The following is an 18,238-nucleotide window of genomic DNA, read 5'->3' on the forward strand; positions in this document are numbered from 1 at the left end:
AATACACAATGCTTACAATACACTTAAGTAATCTATATAATAATTACTGCAGGGAGCAAACAACAGTAGGCAGATAAAGAAAATTACAAAAAGTAGCACTTAAAATCTATGATTTAATAATACTGTTAGTATTGTTAGGAAAAAAAAATCTATTACACATGCAACGTAATTCCTAGGGTTAAAGCAACCCAAAAGGTCTAGTGCAGAAACAGAATTCCGTCACATGATAAAATGTGCAACCTTAAGTATTTATACTCTGAGAGTCAATATACAATAAAAAATACAAAAGTATAAATACACCCTAACATACTAGAAAACTAAACTACCAAGGCAGCAACTAGTAGATTTTGCTGTTATAAAAATTCATATATAGACTTTTTAATTTAATTTTGGTTCCATGTTTATTTCCATTTTATTGTGAAAACCCTTCTCAACAACTCAAAATTTTCAGGACGTTGCCCAAGTAAATAGCAGAGTATCATATTGTAAGACAGGAGTAACAAATTTGCTTAAACAAGTATCTCAAGTATTTTATGTTCAGTGGCAATTGGAAACAAAAATAATCCCCCAAACCCCCCCACAAAAACAACAACAACAAAATAATTACCCAATCCCATGACTGTTTTATTAGATTTCTAGGGGCATTTATTGAAAACTCTGAAAGACAGACAAAAAACTTGCACATGAGAATAATGCCACATACCTGAATAGCTCTCAAATTAGCAAGCAGCAAGTTCTGTCCTCTTTGTTCAACTAAGAGAGAGTCACGTTGCTGAGTCAAACGCACATCTGACATCTTCAAGATATCTTTCTCTTTTTTCAAGTTTTCTGCTCTCACCTTTAAGACAGCAAACTATTATAAGCACTTTGTTATCAATCCCAAATCTGTCCATTAATCTTATGATTAGTTAATACTAATTAAAAAAAAAAGCTTTAAGATTATAGATTGCAAATCAAAACTCATGCAAATTAAGCCAAGAAGAGTGAGAACACAACAGTGTGACTAATCACATTGTCTTCCTCTGTAAATTGAAACACCCTTGGAGTGTTCTTACATCTTCAAGTAGTACTTGAGGCATTTTGCAGAATGTTACAAGTATATAAACCAAATATACAAGCACACAAGCTTTTACAAATTTAATAGCTAATGCACTCAAAAAGCCACACATTCAAGTTTCTGACAGCTTTCAAGATAGTCATAAGAAAAACTCTAGTCCTAACTTGGAATATTTAGCAGCATAACACACTGTACTACTAACCTCTGCCACTGCCAGTTTTTCATTAGCTCCCCTCAGGTCTTGAGTCATAGTGTTAATTATCTGCTCCTGCTTCTGAGTTGTTGCTGTGAGTTTCTGGTTTCTTTCATGCAGAGATGTTATTTCTCGACGATAGCCTTCAACATTATCCTGCAGCATTTCATAACTTCACAAGGAACAACAAAGCAAAGTATGTTTGCCACATTAAATTGCTTGATCTTAATTGCAAAAAGCATATGTACACAGCTACATTTTGCGCTCTTGTGCATCAGTTTTCACATATGTGGCTCACTCAACTAGAAGACGTATTCTTGATCCTATCTTAACTATTTCCTTTATGTTCTTTAACAGAATAGATAAATACTAAATTGGCAACTCTTCTTAAGGAAATGGTATCAGGCAGTCAACATGATCCCATCGACAAAGAACACGTACATAAGGTAATGAAAAAAAAATAGCTGATTTACCGCTTGGAAGCAAACTCCAGCTGTGTAGATATCTTTGCATTTTGTGACCTCAAGTCCGTGACCTGCTCCTGAAGCTTTTCATTTTGTTCATTCAGCAACTTGTCATTCTCTGCCTTTTCTTTTTTATAGTTCTCAAAAACTTCCTGTAACTGCATCAAAGAACAGACATTAAAGTGCTTACATGAAAAACAAAAAACCCAACCCACAGTGATAGCTTTCTACAACATTTATTGGAAAATATACCTGCTTAAGTGCAGCCTTAGCCTCCAGAGTCTCCACTGACTCAGGCATTGACACTGAAGCAGGAGTTGACATGGCCTGAGGTAAATTTGAGCGCTTTGGAGTAGATGTAAGAGACATCTCCTCTGGTAACATACCTGAAGCTAAGAGGATATTGAAGATAAAGAGGATTTTAAAGGTAGTAATTGAATAAATGCTTGCCAAAGCAGAAGATAACATAACCACGCCAAAACATGGCTAAAACTAATACTGTATTGCTAGAAAAGTCTTGATTTCCTGAGCAATTCATTCTTTACACCTACAGTATGCTACCAGAACACACATAGTCACCACTACACGTCGGTTATTATGTTGCAAAAAGTTATTGTACTGTAAAAATAAAACCACATGCCTAAATCCAAATTCATGGGTTTTCCAGTGAGTAAAGGTAAAAGTTGAATACCGGATTAAGAGAAGTTAGTAGGTACCATTACAGTGCATTACTGAAAACTTGTAACAAATGACTGGGTTTTTTTCCTTCTTCAATGATGCAGAAACATGACTGCTTACCTTGCAAAGGAATGACAGCTCCTGTTGTCTGTGCCAACAGTATGCGGAACATATCCCGCTGACGAACTATAGACTCAACAAGCTGCAACTGATGATGACGTGATTCACGCAGTTTTTCTAGCTCATTGAGAGCTTCCTCAAGCTGACTTTGAAGCTCAGAAATTCTGAAACCAACAACAGCTGTTTTCAGTAACATAATCAGCGAGGCATAGTAAGATACCCTTGCATTTTGTGTCCAGTCCTCCAGTTTACATTTATAGAATCTTTGAAAGCTAAGCAACGCTGAGTTTTTTGAGCAAACTTACAGAAATATTGCCCTTTGGGCTTGCCATTTGGTAGATGCCAAAGAAAGCAGACCTCTTTCATGAAAAGCAGAATAGATGCAATTCTATTTATGTAAATAACTTCAAACAGTCATTAGCATGAGCAGAGAATCAGACTAAGAACCTTTAATACAGAATCACATTATCCGTGGGCATTATCCACATACATATATCCAGCTAGTGTATGATAGGAACATTTAAATTTTCTATTCAGCTATGGGGAATGAAAGCTTATCTTTCTTTTCTGAAAACCAGCTCTGTCGTGTGAAATTCACTAAAAACATGGACAAACATTTTTACTTTTTATTTTGATGAGAGGACCTATTACAAGATATGCTGATAAGAGCCATTTTAATCTAAACCTGAAAACAACGTTAATAACAATTTGCCTTTATGAATTACATAGTTGCTCATAAGCATGAGCTTGTATATGCATGTGCACTCAATCAGAAGCAAAAATCTGAAAAGTATTTGAATAAATCCCTGTTACTACATAGTACAAACAGTTTACTAGAAGAGATAACTTACTTAGATGATGTTGTTTCTTGCTCCTCTTTTTCTTTAGCCTCTCCCAGTTCCCTAAGAGCCACTAAGAGACGCTGATTCTGCTGCTGAAGTTCTTCAATATTTCTGTAAGAGACTAGATGTTGAGATATCACTTCAGAAGAGCTACTGATGTCAGCAGAACTCACTTCTTCATCACGGATCACATGATTGCCTCTAGCTTCCTCAAGTTCCATTAAAAGCACACGAATCTGAAAGAGAATATTCTAGCGTAAGACTTGCACAGACTTGAAAGTTCACTCTGAAAAACAATATATTAGATACAAAGTACTTAGAAATTAAGTATTTTTTCCTACAATATAAAAACTATTACAGTCGATAAATCCTTGTAAGATAATTATATTATGCAAAAACCAGCTCAGCAAAATGAAACCATATCGAGATCAGAAGTGGACAGTCTGTGCTCAGTTCTGCATATATCCCAAAACATTCCCATCAAACAAAGAAGTTACATATTATATATATACATACACACACACTCACATTTTCCATGTCAAATGTTTAACAGTATTATCTTAAAGCAGCATTGTTTATTGCATTTTTCATCGCTTACTACAATTTTGTAAGCAGAAATGTAAATGCCATGTTGTCCTAAGGAGAAGCTTTTAACATCCCTAAGGCTTTTATGACAACCAAACTCTACATAACTTTGGCTGAGCAAAACTTCCAAGTAAACTTCAGAAATTCAGCAAAACGTTAATACATAAATTCCAATAGTACATTTTAACTAGAGCAACATTTGTTCTACCTGCTGTGAAAGATCTTTTACTTGTATTTCCAGTCTCTGGTTTTCTCTTCCAAGCAGAGAGGCATGCTTATTGGCTTTATCAGCATCCTCCTGCAATCGCTGGATTTCCTGCGAGCATAGGAACATTAAGAAACACATAGCAATTTTGCTTAAACACATTCTTTTTCAGTACGAAAACATCAGAGACATGTCTTGTGATTCAAACTGTGCTTTACTACATTAAACTAAATTCTACAGATTTAGGATTCAAAAGCCACGCTCTTTTATGCTGTATTAGTGTATGTATTAAAATTAATGGCAAGCAAACACTGAAGTCCGATTTTATTTCTTTGGATGGACAAATGCTAATCTTTGCTCATAAGGAATTCTACGTTCCCAGAAAATCAGGGATTTTAAGTCACCATATTTAAGCCTTCACTATAAAAAACTCTGAAAAAATGTTGGGTTTGTGAAATACTTTGTACAGCCTAATAAATCGCAAGCTAGAAAGTTCAACAGATTTTTTCAACAACAGAAGTTGATTAAAAGATCTATTTTATACATATACTAACAGCTATTAAGAAATTTAAAAAATCATTTTCCCCATAGTTTTACAAGGTCCTTTTTTTTATACTGACCTTCATAGCTTGTTCAAGCTTTGCAGACAGACTAGCAACAGCTTTTTGGGAACGCTCAAATTCTTCACGCTGACGTTTTAAGATTGGTGCTTTAGCTTCTACTTCCTGCACTATTTCATCCAAATATTTATTGATTCTCTTATTCTCCAGCTTTTCCAAAAGCAACTGATCCTGAGTTTCTACATAAGCATTGTACAGCTGCAACAAAAAGAGTTTTGGGTTGATTTCTTTGTTGTTGTTGTTGTGGTTTGTTTTTGATATATCTGCACAGACCTCTTTAAAAAAAAAAGGCCGCTCATAATTACAGTTTATACCTTACAGCAGTATAATTTCATACAGCTCTAAAACTAGTTAATTCAGAAAAACAAGTTGGACTTTCAAAACTATGTGTTTTTAGGACTCATACCAGGGCAAAGCAGTTATCCATATTAATTTTAAAATGGCAAGTTTTTATAGTGAAATAGTATGCAATAAAAAAAAAATCTATATAAAAGGGACAAATCTTGGGCAAGTTTAAAAGACTAGAAATATCAAAACTTGTATCACAAAAGAAAACAGCAAGCACAGAAGTATTTTAACGTCTAGACAGAATGACAGACAAAATGAAAATACAAATTTCATAAACAGAACTGCAAAAAAAACCTCTAAAGCATGTCTGACTTGTCATTATGTTATTTTTTCTGCAAGTAAAAGCCAAATGCACAGCAGCACAGATTAAAACAAACATGCAAATAAGAAAAAAGAAAGGCTCCTGCCAAAAACACATACAGAAAATAAGTTTACATGCAGGTATTTCAGAAAAATAACTTAAAGACCCTACAAATATTTTGATATACTGAAGAAAAACTGTAAGGTATGTTGAAAAATATCCCAGTGACTTAGCTAGTAAAGTCTGCCTCAAACAAAAAGATTTCATTGACTTCAGTCAGGCATTACATTAAATCCAAAATAGTAAATGAAATCTGCTACCTTGCACTACTAGCATATCTCTACTGGCATTATAAGGGCCTTGAAATTGAAGAGTTTCCTCTCACTTACCTCAGTTAATTTCATTCCAGGCTTGACTACTTTAGCTACTGCTGCAGCAGTGGGAGACATAGCTGCCAGTTCCTCCTCAGATAATATGGCTCCTGAAGACATAATGCCAATTACTATTAAAAAGCTGTAATAATTCCCATAATAAATAACTGTTATTAATATAAAGAATATCTTCATACACCTTTGTGCTTTATAATTACTGTATTTCAAATTATTATTTTAAGCCTTTAAAAGTTACTCATTTAAGAGTTTTCTGTAACCTGTATTATACATACACATGTGCAAGTTACTGGTATTATATAAAATATTCCATGTCATAGGTTATCAACATCTCTGACTAGTCTGAAATGCTTAAAAGATTTTGCTATTAGACTGTTAAACTTTAGATCATTTCTGAACATAAGCAATTGAAACAGCTGGAGCAAAGCTGAACATAAGATTTCTTAGCAAACTGCCAGAAGTTTGGAGTGGCAGAACACTGGTTTACTTTCATTAAATTAAATCAACACAGCAATTTAGCAAATATACTTCATGCCTCTGTTCCTTCCTCCTCTGCTCTCTTTCCTTTAGAAATCACTTACATGAAGCAAACAATTATTTTCCACAAAAAGCAAACAAAAAAAAAACCACCAAAAAAAAAAACAACCAAAACCCAAAAAAAAACCACTGAGCAAGACTTAATGTTAAATGTAAATTTAAGGAGAGCGCTTTGTCTGTTGCCTTCTTTTTTTCTTTTTTTTAAAGAGGAAGATAATTATAGTTTATCATTCTTATTACCTGATGATTCAGCCTTAAGGTATTTCCTTTTTCTTTTAAAAGGTAAGCCAGATTAACAAAAGAACTTCCAAAAAACATTTAAATAGAAATGCACTTTTGTGGCAGAGGAAAAAAAAGAAAGTATTTTCATATATATATATATCTATATAAACACAGACACACGAAAAACTCTTAGAATCCATGATTAGAAATGACTACAGATGAATTAAGATTAATGCATTTACTTCCTATAGAAATTCAGCAGAGTATTCTCATTAATTTTTACTGTAAGGGTGGTGAGGCACTGGAATGGGTTGGCCAAGGAATCTGTGAATGCTCCACCCCTGGTGGTGCCCAAGGCCAGGATGGACAGAGCCTTGGGTGACATGGTTTAGTGTGAGGTGTCCCTGCCCATGGCAGGGGGGTTGGAACCACATGATCTTAAGGTCCTTTCCAACCCTAACTATTTTATGATTCTATGATTCTATGAAACATGATATAAAGATTTTACTTCCCAGTGTTATCCCTACCTTTACGCTTTGTAGCAGACAGTAAATCATTAGCATTCTCCAGCTCCTTTTCCAGTTTACTGATCTTCTCTCTCAGTTCTTTTTCCATTACAGCTTTTGACTCTTCCACCTCAGCCAAATGCTCCTGAGTAGCTTTATTTGCTAAAATTAAATCAGACAAGCAGTTTGCTGTGTTGCGGTTGTTTTTAATTTTTTCTTTTAAAACGATCAAAATGTACACATGTACCTTAAATTTTATTTTAACTTTATATGATCTGTAGCACATGCTGATAAGAAAACTCAGTAACACGACAGAAGCATGAACTGCTGCCTATCACCTTTGTTTAGAAAAGGGCTAAAATATAAACTGTCCTTTTATCAGTGAAAAGGAATCTAAAAGAGGAAACTAAAATGAAGACATATCTTGCAAAATTAGATCCTCTCATCCGATTCCAAAGTAAAATTCCAGTTAACGTTTGAAAATAGTTCCCCCACACTCCTCTCCGAATACATTCAACTAGTCACATAAATTTTTGTTACAAAGTGACACTGACCACCCCAAAAGGCCAATGAAATTCCTTTCGCAAATGCATCAGGTAGTTACAAAGAAGCACAACTGTTCTGTTTCATTTGCCATTTCTCACTCATGGCTTACCTTCACCTGCTTCCTTCAGGAGCTTGTGCAGCTCTTCTACTGCTCCTGTCAGTTCATTGCTCTTTGCCTCTGAGTCATCAGCAGCACTCTAAATAGAAGCATTTTATTTAACCTTCAGTACATACCAATAGTGACTATATTTTTATAAGAAAGCTCAAACTGACTAAAAGTCATAAAAAAGCAGGGGTTTTTGAGTGAAACACTGAAAGATTCACCTAAATTGGACAATTCTCTTTCCACTCAGATTCAGTCTCACTTGGATGCAAGCTGCCCATCTGAGAGTAAGAAGTATCAGGTATTGATTTGCTATGAGAAATCCAAATAAAATGTATGCCTTTTAGCTGCTTCATAGCTGGTACTGGCTTTGTTCTTTCTCTCAATTAAGCAAATTTGGAGAAATACTGAGTCCATGACTTTGATGAATCTGAAAAATTTGGTATTTTTAGGGAATCTTGTACAAACAGTTCAAGTTTTTTTTGCTTCCAGTCAGAGATCTCACAAATGCAATACTTCAGCAATTCTTGCAAGTTCATCAGAAGTAACTGAAATAAAGTTGATTCAACTTTTGCCAATCTCCAAAATCTCAGATTAAGTTCCCACGGAAGGGCACTCAGTCTCAATGCTTTTAGTATCAGGTCAGACAAATGTCAGCAGTTAAAAGTATATAGCAAACTGTATGTTAAGCGGAAGACAAACCCTTAAAATCAGTGATTCTAAATCTCCCCCCAAAATCCTCAACCACCATAACAAGAACGAATTAAGTGATAACACGTTATGCTCCACAAAAGTAAGCTATTGACATACTGTTCAATGAAGGGACATCAGTTTACTAAAGTATTAATTTTGATCTCAGAATTAAACAGGGTAGAATATTTATGTGGGTATCTAAGCAAAAACAGCCAGGCAACAAAACTCATTAACCTATGAATCTAGTATGTGTAAAATGAAAAGCATTAGGTGTCCTCTTTAGCTGACTTTTTCTTAGTCAATATGCTACAAGGTATTTTCTTTGAGCTGACAAAACTAACAAAAATTATCTGTTTACATGGTGCTTGTTTGCCACAATAAATGACATTCAGCTGTGCCATAATCAGGCCACTAATACCTGCAGTGTTTTTGAAATCAACTTCCACTAACCAAATTCAGAAAAACCTCTTTCATAGTTGTATTTTACATACAAACCTTTATCACCCAATACAACATAAGACACAATCACATGAATACGTCTAGCCTCAAAACAGTCACTATTGTAACCCGATTCTGCTTAATATACAAAATGATCCAAGCAATGCAAGATTTCAAATACTGCCTAAGAGTGGCAAAGAAAAAATCTTGTATGTTTCACAACGTTTTGCAATGTCTTCCCCACATCCACACTTTGTGGGTAAGAAAACCCAACAAAACCAAAATTGACCTGCATTACACTAAATGCTATGATTCAGTGCCAAGTATTAGTAATAACACACTTAGAATCGATAAACTCACCTTATACAAATTGGACAATTTTATATGGGCATTCAGTTCACTGTGAAATCTTTCCTCCATACCAGCTTGCTGTTCTTTTGCCTAGTAAATTAGAGACAGGGTGGGTGAGCATTCAACTCTATTTCACACATTTTGATTTGTAATTTGTATAAGCAACTGTAATGCTGTTCCACATATATTTCAAGTTGTCTTACCTCCTTCAGTTTATTCAAAAGGTCTTCCACTTGCTTCTGAAGATTTTCCTGTGACTGTTTTAAGCTGTTTACCTGCTCTTCCATTCTGGAAACCTGTTCAAAGAATAAATGAGAACATTGTGTATAAGCTTGTCTTTCCAGTCCAGTTTGTTTTGGAAATTGCCCATCTCATTGCTTTTTACTTAAAAAAAAGAAACAAACCAAACCAAAAGCAACAACAACAACGAAAAAACAACAAACAAACAAAAACCAACAAAACCCAAACATGTTCCAGAAAGAAATTAAATCCTTACATTTTCTAACAGAACTTGCCCCCATGCATTCAGTTAAAACTAAAAACGAGAATTCCCAAATTGCTCCAATTGTGCATAACCAAATAAAGCCATGAGCCTCAGTGGAGCTGAAGTGCCACAGAAAATCTGCCCAATTGCCAGTTGTTAAAGAAACTGCTTAGGTACCCAAACAGAATCTCACTGAAGCGGAGTATTTTCAAAACTCAGCCACTGACTCTGCCATGTGTTTTTTTGTAGGAAAACAAAAATACCATCTTCCCACTCTGCAAAGAATGTTGAGCCAGATCTTTCTGCTCCTGTATTCCTGTACATTTTAACAGCATTATACCTTTATATAGCTTTGTTATCAGCAACTCCAAAATTTCTAGCTTATAATTAAAATCTTTGACTATTCTACTCTAGATAATGGTAACTATACATATTCCTTAAAAATTACAAGCTGAAAGAAAGAACATCTCCCTATTAACTACACAACATACTTTTTTTACTCAAGTTGAAGTACTCAGGTTTGTTTAATACAGTTAATCAGGAGCTGTAATTTCTAAGAAATGACAAAAGCACTCAGTAATTACACTACCTCCTCCTTCTTGTTCTCCAGATTACATTTAAGTTCCAAGATTTCATTGCCTTTCTCCCTGGCAGTATGTAGAAGTTCCTCTGTTTTGGCTTGCAACTGAGTATTCAGCCATGCATTCTGATTCTGTAGATGTTCTTTTTCTTGCTCCAACCTTTTCTCACGGTACTAAAAAGAAAATTGTATAGTGTAATTGTATCCTTTCCACAGAAAATAAGCAGCTAATCAAAGAACTATGATCAGAGTAGGAGTAGCAAAAATGTACTGTAATATGCTAAATATCACAAAATGACAGGCAGTGTTCCTTATTATATTGGTAATACTAACTTACAAGTCTAAAACTACAAGAATTTCTTGAAGCTTGAGCTAGTTTTCTCAAAGTTTACATTAGGTGGGAACTACACTAATATCTAGATAGAGGAAACAAATTAAGGTATCAAAGCCTTCCTCCTCTTTTCTCGTTTCCTCCTCACTTTCAGCTATTTATAGTTTCTTCTGACAACAGAGAAATTCTGCAGGTTCACAAATAATTACTTTTCTCCTTTCTACCTGCCTTCATGGACCTGGAGTCCTTCCTAGTGGATAGCAGGAGCCATCATTGCCATCCATGAGGCTTGGATAGGCCTGCCCAACTTGATGCCCCTTTGCTTTCTACAAATATGTCTCTCTTCCAGACAGTCACCAGTTTCATAATAAAATGTTATAAATAACAGGAGTGCACTCAACCTACTTTCAAACTCAATAATGAGAAAATTAGGATTATGTCACACAAACAACTACTTATTAGAACATTAACATGTACAGTGCATGTAAAGGACTACTCACCTTCATGGAAACATCTGATGTTTGAAGTTCATCCAACTTCAACTGAAGTTTCACCTTTTCTGTGTTTGTTTCTGTAAGCTTTTCATTTAAGCGTTTAACATCCTCTGGAAGAAGGAGGAACGAAATCAGCGTTAAAAAGAGCTAATTATGTAACAGTTTTACTTACTCGGTTTATCCAAATTGTAAAGAATGAGAACAGGCAACCCATAATGCATACTGTGCAGTAAGATATTGTAAAATGTATGGTTTTTTCCCTATAAAACCAAGCATCAAACTGCTGTGTTTTTCTACAATTAGCATGGTGATTCCCTTTCTTGTTTCCCCTTCTCTAAATACTGTTTTCTTTCCATTATTTGGGACTGCCTATACAAACTGGGTACTCCATATCAGTCCAACTGTCTTGTATTTAGCAAACCCATGTGAATTATTTTGTTAATATGTTCTTGGCTATACCATTTAAATGTTCAACCTCTTGAGATCGTCTTTCACTTGTTCGAACCAAATCTCTCTTTTCAGCTTCCAGTTCTTCTTTTTCTCTACTTAAATGGCTCTGAAAAAAAAATGCAAAGAGCAATAAAAAGCATGATCGGCTTTCACTAACAGTTTATAGTCACTATTTATACTTACCATCACAAAGAAGTATGCTAAACCACAGTAAGTTACCCCAATCACTGAAAAACAGGATAAATGGCTTTTATAGTCGGCAGCTCTATCAGTCTAAACTATAAATTCTGAAAGCATGGCTGTTTCCATTTTTTCTTTCATGTTGGGCTATGTAATTCAAATGCAGGTTAATGTACCTCTTTCTTCTAGCGCCTAATAGCCAAAACATTTTAATTAATGAGGGCTTTTTTCCCCATAAATCACCAATACTGATATCCAGCTGCCCCTTTGTGCTTAAATGTGAAATGCCACTATCAAAGCATGAGAGAATACCACTAGTAAAGATGAGAGAAGTAACACACAGATTTCAGGACCAGCATACTAAATAGGCACTTTTCATGCCTTTGCTTTTTAATTGGCTTAGAGAGATCAAGACTACCACAAGACTCGCTCTGGTTCTACCTGTATTTGAATGAAAATTGGAATGAAAATCGTTTAACTTAGAGCAGATGAAACAAACTGAAGGCTTAACAGAAATCCAAAACAAGCAACAGGAACTGTTCAAAACTGCATCTAATTTTAATATTCTTCGAAAGACAGCTTTGACAGTTAAGACTCAACTGAAATTCAATCAGCCATTGGAATAATCTTCCCAGGGAAGTGGTGGATTCCCAACGTTGGAAACTTTTAAGATTCAGCTGGACAGGGTGCTGGGCCACCTTGTCTAGACTGCGCTTTTGCCAAGAAAGGATGGACCAGATGACCCCTGAGGTCCTTCCAACCCAGTACTCTACGATTCTATGGAAAAGTTTTACTTTAAAAAAGATAACAGAGTAACCAAGGAATGAGTACATGTAAAAAAAAGTCAGTATAAAAATCAAATAAAAGTCAATAGTCTTGAATCATACTAATGTCTCTGCTTTCTAATGTGCCAATACAAACCACTTCAGTTAGGCCCACATAAGCCCCTCTGAGGAAGCAATCACATCAGTCTTCTCATTGGGTACAAATCAATCTAATAGTAATGTTTTCACTTCCTGCTCTAAAATTAGTGTTCTGCTGGATAAGTCAGCTGAAGTTTCTCATCCTGCAACCCCATGACTTTTAAGCATAAAGCAACTGTGCCAGAGCATGGGAAAGGATGGAGAAAAAAACCAGAGCTCTTCTTTACATCACTGTTCAGTTTTTGAGGTTTGGTTAAAGTCACTTCAACATGTTTCAGAGAGAATGAAACAATCTATCCAAACTGAAATAAAAGCATCTGCTCCGACATATGTTCACCTGTAATTCATTCATCTAAAACACCAGCATTTACTTCAAAAAAGCCCCAAAATTTTCTTGTACACACAGCCATGTAAATATGTACATCACTGATACAGATACATCCACTTTGGAAACTGATACTGCAATGACACAGGTGAACCCAAGTCTTTCAATTTATTGTCAAATTCTTCCAGTACCTGAATGGCTGCATTACGATCCTGAGCAGCTTCAAGCTCTTTATTTTTCTCATTCAGTAACTTCAACTGTTCATCTGTTGGGTAAAAATATAAGGTAGTGAGGGATCCCCACTGTAACATAATAACAGAATTCACTCTCCAAATGCGATATAAGCCGAAACTTCCATTAACATTAAAAACACTTCGCTATGGATGGACTAGTTAGTACTAAGGAAATTCTGAGAGCAAAAGCATTTATTGTGAAGATCAATACACAACCCACTGTACTACTATTACTACAAAGAAACGAAAGCAAGGGTGCTTTTTTTCCATTAGAATAAAAATCCTGTTAAAGAAAACAACAAAACACAAAAGCAAAACATCACTCTACTTGCTGAAATAAAAAATAGTTTTGGATGGATTTTCAACTCCTATTTAAAACCTAAGGCATTTCAACACAACACTGGACTAAAGAATGGATCTCCTGGACAATATGAAGGATGTGCATTATACTTACGAAGTTTTTTAAGCTCCTCACGCAGAGTTTGACATTCTTGTGTCCCATTTACAAGCCTCTCCTGACTTTGAGCCAGGCGCTTTTCTACTTCAAAGTACTGTTGTTCTGCAAAATAACATTGTTACCTCATTATTAATAAACATCTTTAATAAAGAATGGTATTTATAAAGAATACATCTAAAAATAATAAGACTACGGTAGAAATGAAGAAAAAAGTACTTTTGAAGGCAAAAAGATGCATTTTCACATTTTTCACAATTTAACATTGCTCAAAATACTTTGTTAGCATGGAAAGTGATATATTCCCAGAAATGATCCATAAAAAAATAACCTAATTAATTTTAATAGTTCTTTAACATTCTTGATGTAGCTAGAGAATGCTGTATCATCACAATTATGCAGTGTGATCTCATCGACATAAAACTTTTTCACTCTAGTGTATTTCTATACACATAAAATAGAATCCAGACAAACCCAGGTGGCAAGGGATTTGATTTTAAAAAATTCTTAATTAACACGTTAAAACAAACTCTTGTGCTCTGTGCTGCATATCCCATAGCACTGAAAAAAAATCCCAACAAACACAGATCTAAATTTTGGTTATCTGAAACAGTAACTGAATCATTGAGCTTAAATGTAAAGTACATAGTGAAAGAAGAACCAATATCTCTCTTGGGCATAATGGAATTCTAAGGAAGTACTGACGGATTTTTATTTCTTATACTTCCTATCATATCTTTGAATTTGAAATCATAGAATCATAGAATCATAGAATAGTTAGGGTTGGAAAGGACCTTAAGATCATCAAGTTCCGATCCCCCTGCCATGGGCAGGGACACCTCACACTAAACCATCTCAGCCAAGGCTTCGTCCAACCTGGCCTTGAACACTGCCAGGGATGGAGCATTCACAGCCTCCCTGGGCAATCCATTCCAGTGCCTCACCACCCTCACAGGAAAGAATTTCCTCCTTATATCCAATCTAAACTTCCCCTGTTTAAGTTTTAACCCGTTACCCCTTGTCCTGTCACTACAGCCCCTAATGAAGGGTCCCTCCCCAGCATCCCTACAGGCCCCCTTCAGATACTGGAAGGCTGCTATGAGGTCTCCACGCAGCCTTCTCTTCTCCAGGCTGAACAGCCCCAACTTTCTCAGCCTATCTTCATACGGGAGGTGCTCCAGTCCCCTGATCATCCTCATAGCCCTTCTCCGGACTTGTTCCAACAGTTCCATGTCCTTTTTATGCTGACGACACCAGAACTGCACACAATACTCCAGGTGAGGTCTCACAAGAGCAGAGTAAAGGGGCAGGATCACCTCCTTCGACCTGCTGGTCACGCTCCTTTTGATGCAGCCCAGGATACAGTTGGCTTTCTGGGCTGTGAGTGCACACTGCTGGCTCATGTTCATTTTCTCATTGACCAACACCCTCAAGTCCTTCTCCGCAGGGCTGCTCTGAATCTCTTCTCTGCCCAACCTGCAGCTGTGCCTGGCATTGCTCTGACCCAGGTGTAGGACCTCACACACTTGGCATGGTTAAACTTCATGAGGTTGGCATCAGCCCACCTCACAAGCATGTCAACGTCCCTCTGGATGGCATTCCTTCCCTCCAGCATATCAACTGAACCACACAGCTTGGTGTCATCAGCAAACTTGCTGAGGGCGCACTCAATCCCACTGTCCATGTCAGTGACAAAGACGCTGAACAAGACCGGTCCCAACACCGATCCCTGAGGGACACCACTCGTTACTGGTCTCCAGCTGGACATTGACCCATTGACCACAACTCTTTGTGTGAGGCCATCCAGCCAGTTCTTTATCCACCGAGTGGTCCATCCGTCAAATTGATGTCACTCCAATTTAGAGACAAGGATGTCGTGTGGGACAGTGTCGAACGCTTTACACAAGTCCAGGTAGATGGTGTCAGTTGCTCTACCCCTGTCCATCAGTTCTGTAGCCCCATCATAGAAGGCCACCAAATTGGTCAGGCAGGATTTCCCCTTAGTGAAGCCATGCTGGCTGTCACCAAGCACCTCGTTGTTTTTCATGTGCCTTAGCATGCCTTCCAGGGGAATCTGCTCCAAGATTTTGCCAGGCACAGAGGTGAGACTGACTGGTCTGTAATTCCCTGGGTCATCCATTTTCCCCTTCTTGAAAATGGGTGTTATATTTCCTTTTTTCCAGTCATCGGGAACTTCACCTGACTGCCATGATTTTTCAAATATGATGGCCAGTGGCTTAGCAACTTCATTTGCCAGCTCCTTCAGGACCTGCGGAGGGATTTCATCAGGTCCCATGGACTTGTTCACATTCAGATTTTTAAGATGGTCTTGAACCAGATCCTCTCCTACAGTGGGCCCAAGGTCTTCATTCTCACAGTCCCTGCATCTGCCTTCCAAGACTTGGGTGGTGCGGTTAGAGCCTTTGCCAGTAAAGACTGAGGCAAAGAAGTCATTCAGAACCTCAGCCTTCTCCAAATCCTGTGTAGCCAGTTCTCCTGAGAGCTTCCTGAGGGGGGCCTAGTCTGTTTTATATTTGTTAAGTACCTGTAGAATCCCTTCCTGTTATCCTTAACATCCCTAGCCAAGTTTAATTCTAACTGGGCCTTAGCTTTCCTAACCTGGTCCCTAGCTTCCTGGACAGCATCTCTGTACTCTTCCCAGGCCACCTGTCCTTGCTTCCACTTTTTATAGGCCTCTAATAATGCACCCTTTTCAGCCACACAAGACGAGAACGAGACTAACCTGCTAAAATCTGTGCTATACTTTAATTGACATTACACTTCACTATTTTTCTTTAATAAGACTTTTATCACTAAAGAAACAGAAACATTGAAAGGTGGTAGTTTGTATTAGAAATATGTCACCTACCCAATACATTAACTCATACTCACAACCCTGCCCCAGCGCTTATAATTATCTAGACTCTAGCCCCATTTCTGCTGAAGTTCTCTACTGCTATTATTTATGACAAAGTAACCTCCAAATTAATATAAAAACACTGATTTCTATGAGGAGCATTTTACAGAAAGGTTACGGTCTTCAATACGGAATTTATCAGAAAAAGTACAAACGTAAAGCTATTTGAGAGCTGGGTAAACAACCAACTATTTCTCTTCCACAACAATGACCAAAGCACACTGAAGCATACCAATGCCTGCTAAAAACCTGATGAAAGGCTCTTGCTTGAACTCGTTCTGAAGGTCGTTATAACCCTGAGTAGTCCTTTGCAAAAGAAAATAAAACCAAATCCGACTCTTCTAGACAAGAGAAAAAGAAAAAACCCTATCAGGTAGCTACTGAAGGGACCTTGCAGGGACACGCCCCTTTCCCCTCCCCCCCCCCCCGCCTCAGTGCTCCTTCCCAGCCACAGGACGCACACACCCACCTCACAAGTCCCACGTCGTCCCCTCAAAGTGTTTTGATGCCAAGGACCCCTGAGGCCCAGCCCTCCCTCACTTCTCTCATCAGAAAGAACCGAGACATTGCTACTCGCTAAAAAGCACAAAGGAGAAAGGGATACCCGGCCTGGCCCCAGCCCACCCACCCGAAGCCGAGCTGCCGGCCCGCTACCTCTGCCCAAGCACCGGGAGGAGCACATACTGCTCAGCCCCTGGTCAGCGCGATCACCTCCGTACAGAGCAGGTCGGGGCCCGCCCCGTTCTCCCAGCTCCCCTTCTTCAGACTCACCACTGTCCACTTTGAAACGCTCATGCCTGGCTCGGAGCCCGTCGATCTCGCTCTGCTGATCGGCCAGGAAGCGCTCCAGCTTCGCCTGCACCTGCTTGGGCAGCTTGGAGAGCTCGGCCCTCTCTAGGACCTGCTGCAGCACGGCCGCCATCTTGGCGGCAGCCCCTGCGCTGTCCGACCTCACCGGCGCCGGCCGTGGCGCGCTCAACAGCGCAGGCGTCACAGAGCCGCATGCGCGAGCACGCTGGTCTGGCCCCGCCAAATCACGGCGTTATTTTCCAGGTAGGAAGTGGCGCGTCTACGAACGCTTCCGGGAAGGGAGCTCCTTGGGTCGGTGTACGAAAGAAAGCTGCTAAAATCGATACGAGAGTCCCGAACGCTTCGTCTCGAAGCTCGCCCTGAGGCTGCTCGCTCCTCTAAGGCGCGCTGTGGGGCCAGGAGTTGCAGAAGGAGGTGTTACTGCTTTGTCATTCAAAGCATAGCTGCCCTGGCGTTGAGCTCGATTCCCGCGCTCCCGTCTGGGTTGTGTTACGTCATTCACCTGCGCCAGGCCGAGTGGCGCCTGCAAGTAGCGCTAGCGTTGGCCACCTCAGCGCTCAGCGGAGGCGCCCGCGGCGGTCGAGCCTGGGGACCTGGAGGCGGTCGCGCCTGTCAGGCTAGTGTGGGAAGCGCGGGGGCAGCTGTGCGGGAACGGCCGCCGAGCTGTGTGCCTGGCTCCGGTGCAGGCGAGGGTGCAGAGGGCCTTTTGGCCCGGTTGTGTGGGCTGAGGTGAGGTGGGTGACAGCCTTCCTCCTCTCGCGGCTCGAGAGCTTCAGCTCAGCCATCCCTTGCGCAACTTTCTCCATCAGACACCTTTGTGGAGACTCGGCATGCCTTTTGCTTGCACACTCTTTGGCTT

At 38.7% G+C, this 18,238-nt stretch overlaps 1 protein-coding gene across 3 annotated transcripts in view; it reads right to left on the minus strand.

The window, feature by feature from the left end:
• The window catches only part of TPR (translocated promoter region, nuclear basket protein), a 41,678-nt gene extending 24,050 nt beyond the window's left edge, over nucleotides 1-17,628 (minus strand). For 2 of the 3 annotated variants that reach the window (XM_061452135.1, XM_061452134.1), the window contains exons 1-19: nucleotides 17,341-17,628; nucleotides 13,653-13,757; nucleotides 13,157-13,230; nucleotides 11,547-11,643; nucleotides 11,094-11,197; nucleotides 10,272-10,436; nucleotides 9,402-9,494; nucleotides 9,208-9,288; nucleotides 7,723-7,810; nucleotides 7,089-7,229; nucleotides 5,803-5,894; nucleotides 4,765-4,962; nucleotides 4,148-4,255; nucleotides 3,364-3,590; nucleotides 2,513-2,676; nucleotides 1,967-2,106; nucleotides 1,724-1,872; nucleotides 1,260-1,422; nucleotides 704-838 (exon numbers count right to left, since the gene is read on the minus strand). In XM_061452135.1, the coding sequence (XP_061308119.1) occupies nucleotides 704-838; nucleotides 1,260-1,422; nucleotides 1,724-1,872; nucleotides 1,967-2,106; nucleotides 2,513-2,676; nucleotides 3,364-3,590; nucleotides 4,148-4,255; nucleotides 4,765-4,962; nucleotides 5,803-5,894; nucleotides 7,089-7,229; nucleotides 7,723-7,810; nucleotides 9,208-9,288; nucleotides 9,402-9,494; nucleotides 10,272-10,436; nucleotides 11,094-11,197; nucleotides 11,547-11,643; nucleotides 13,157-13,230; nucleotides 13,653-13,757; nucleotides 17,341-17,491 (2,475 nt within the window). In that variant the 5' untranslated portion in view covers nucleotides 17,492-17,628. The remainder of the gene's footprint in view (nucleotides 1-703; nucleotides 839-1,259; nucleotides 1,423-1,723; nucleotides 1,873-1,966; nucleotides 2,107-2,512; nucleotides 2,677-3,363; nucleotides 3,591-4,147; nucleotides 4,256-4,764; nucleotides 4,963-5,802; nucleotides 5,895-7,088; nucleotides 7,230-7,722; nucleotides 7,811-9,207; nucleotides 9,289-9,401; nucleotides 9,495-10,271; nucleotides 10,437-11,093; nucleotides 11,198-11,546; nucleotides 11,644-13,156; nucleotides 13,231-13,652; nucleotides 13,758-17,340) is intronic. The other variant, XM_061452133.1, reaches the window with a different exon arrangement.
• Nucleotides 17,629-18,238: the final 610 nt, after the last annotated feature.

Source organism: Pezoporus flaviventris, unplaced genomic scaffold (genome assembly GCF_033815535.1).
Source record: "Pezoporus flaviventris isolate CSIRO_AGI_PZ_B2104156 unplaced genomic scaffold, CSIRO_AGI_Pfla_v1 ptg000013l, whole genome shotgun sequence".
NCBI lineage: Eukaryota > Metazoa > Chordata > Aves > Psittaciformes > Psittacidae > Pezoporus > Pezoporus flaviventris.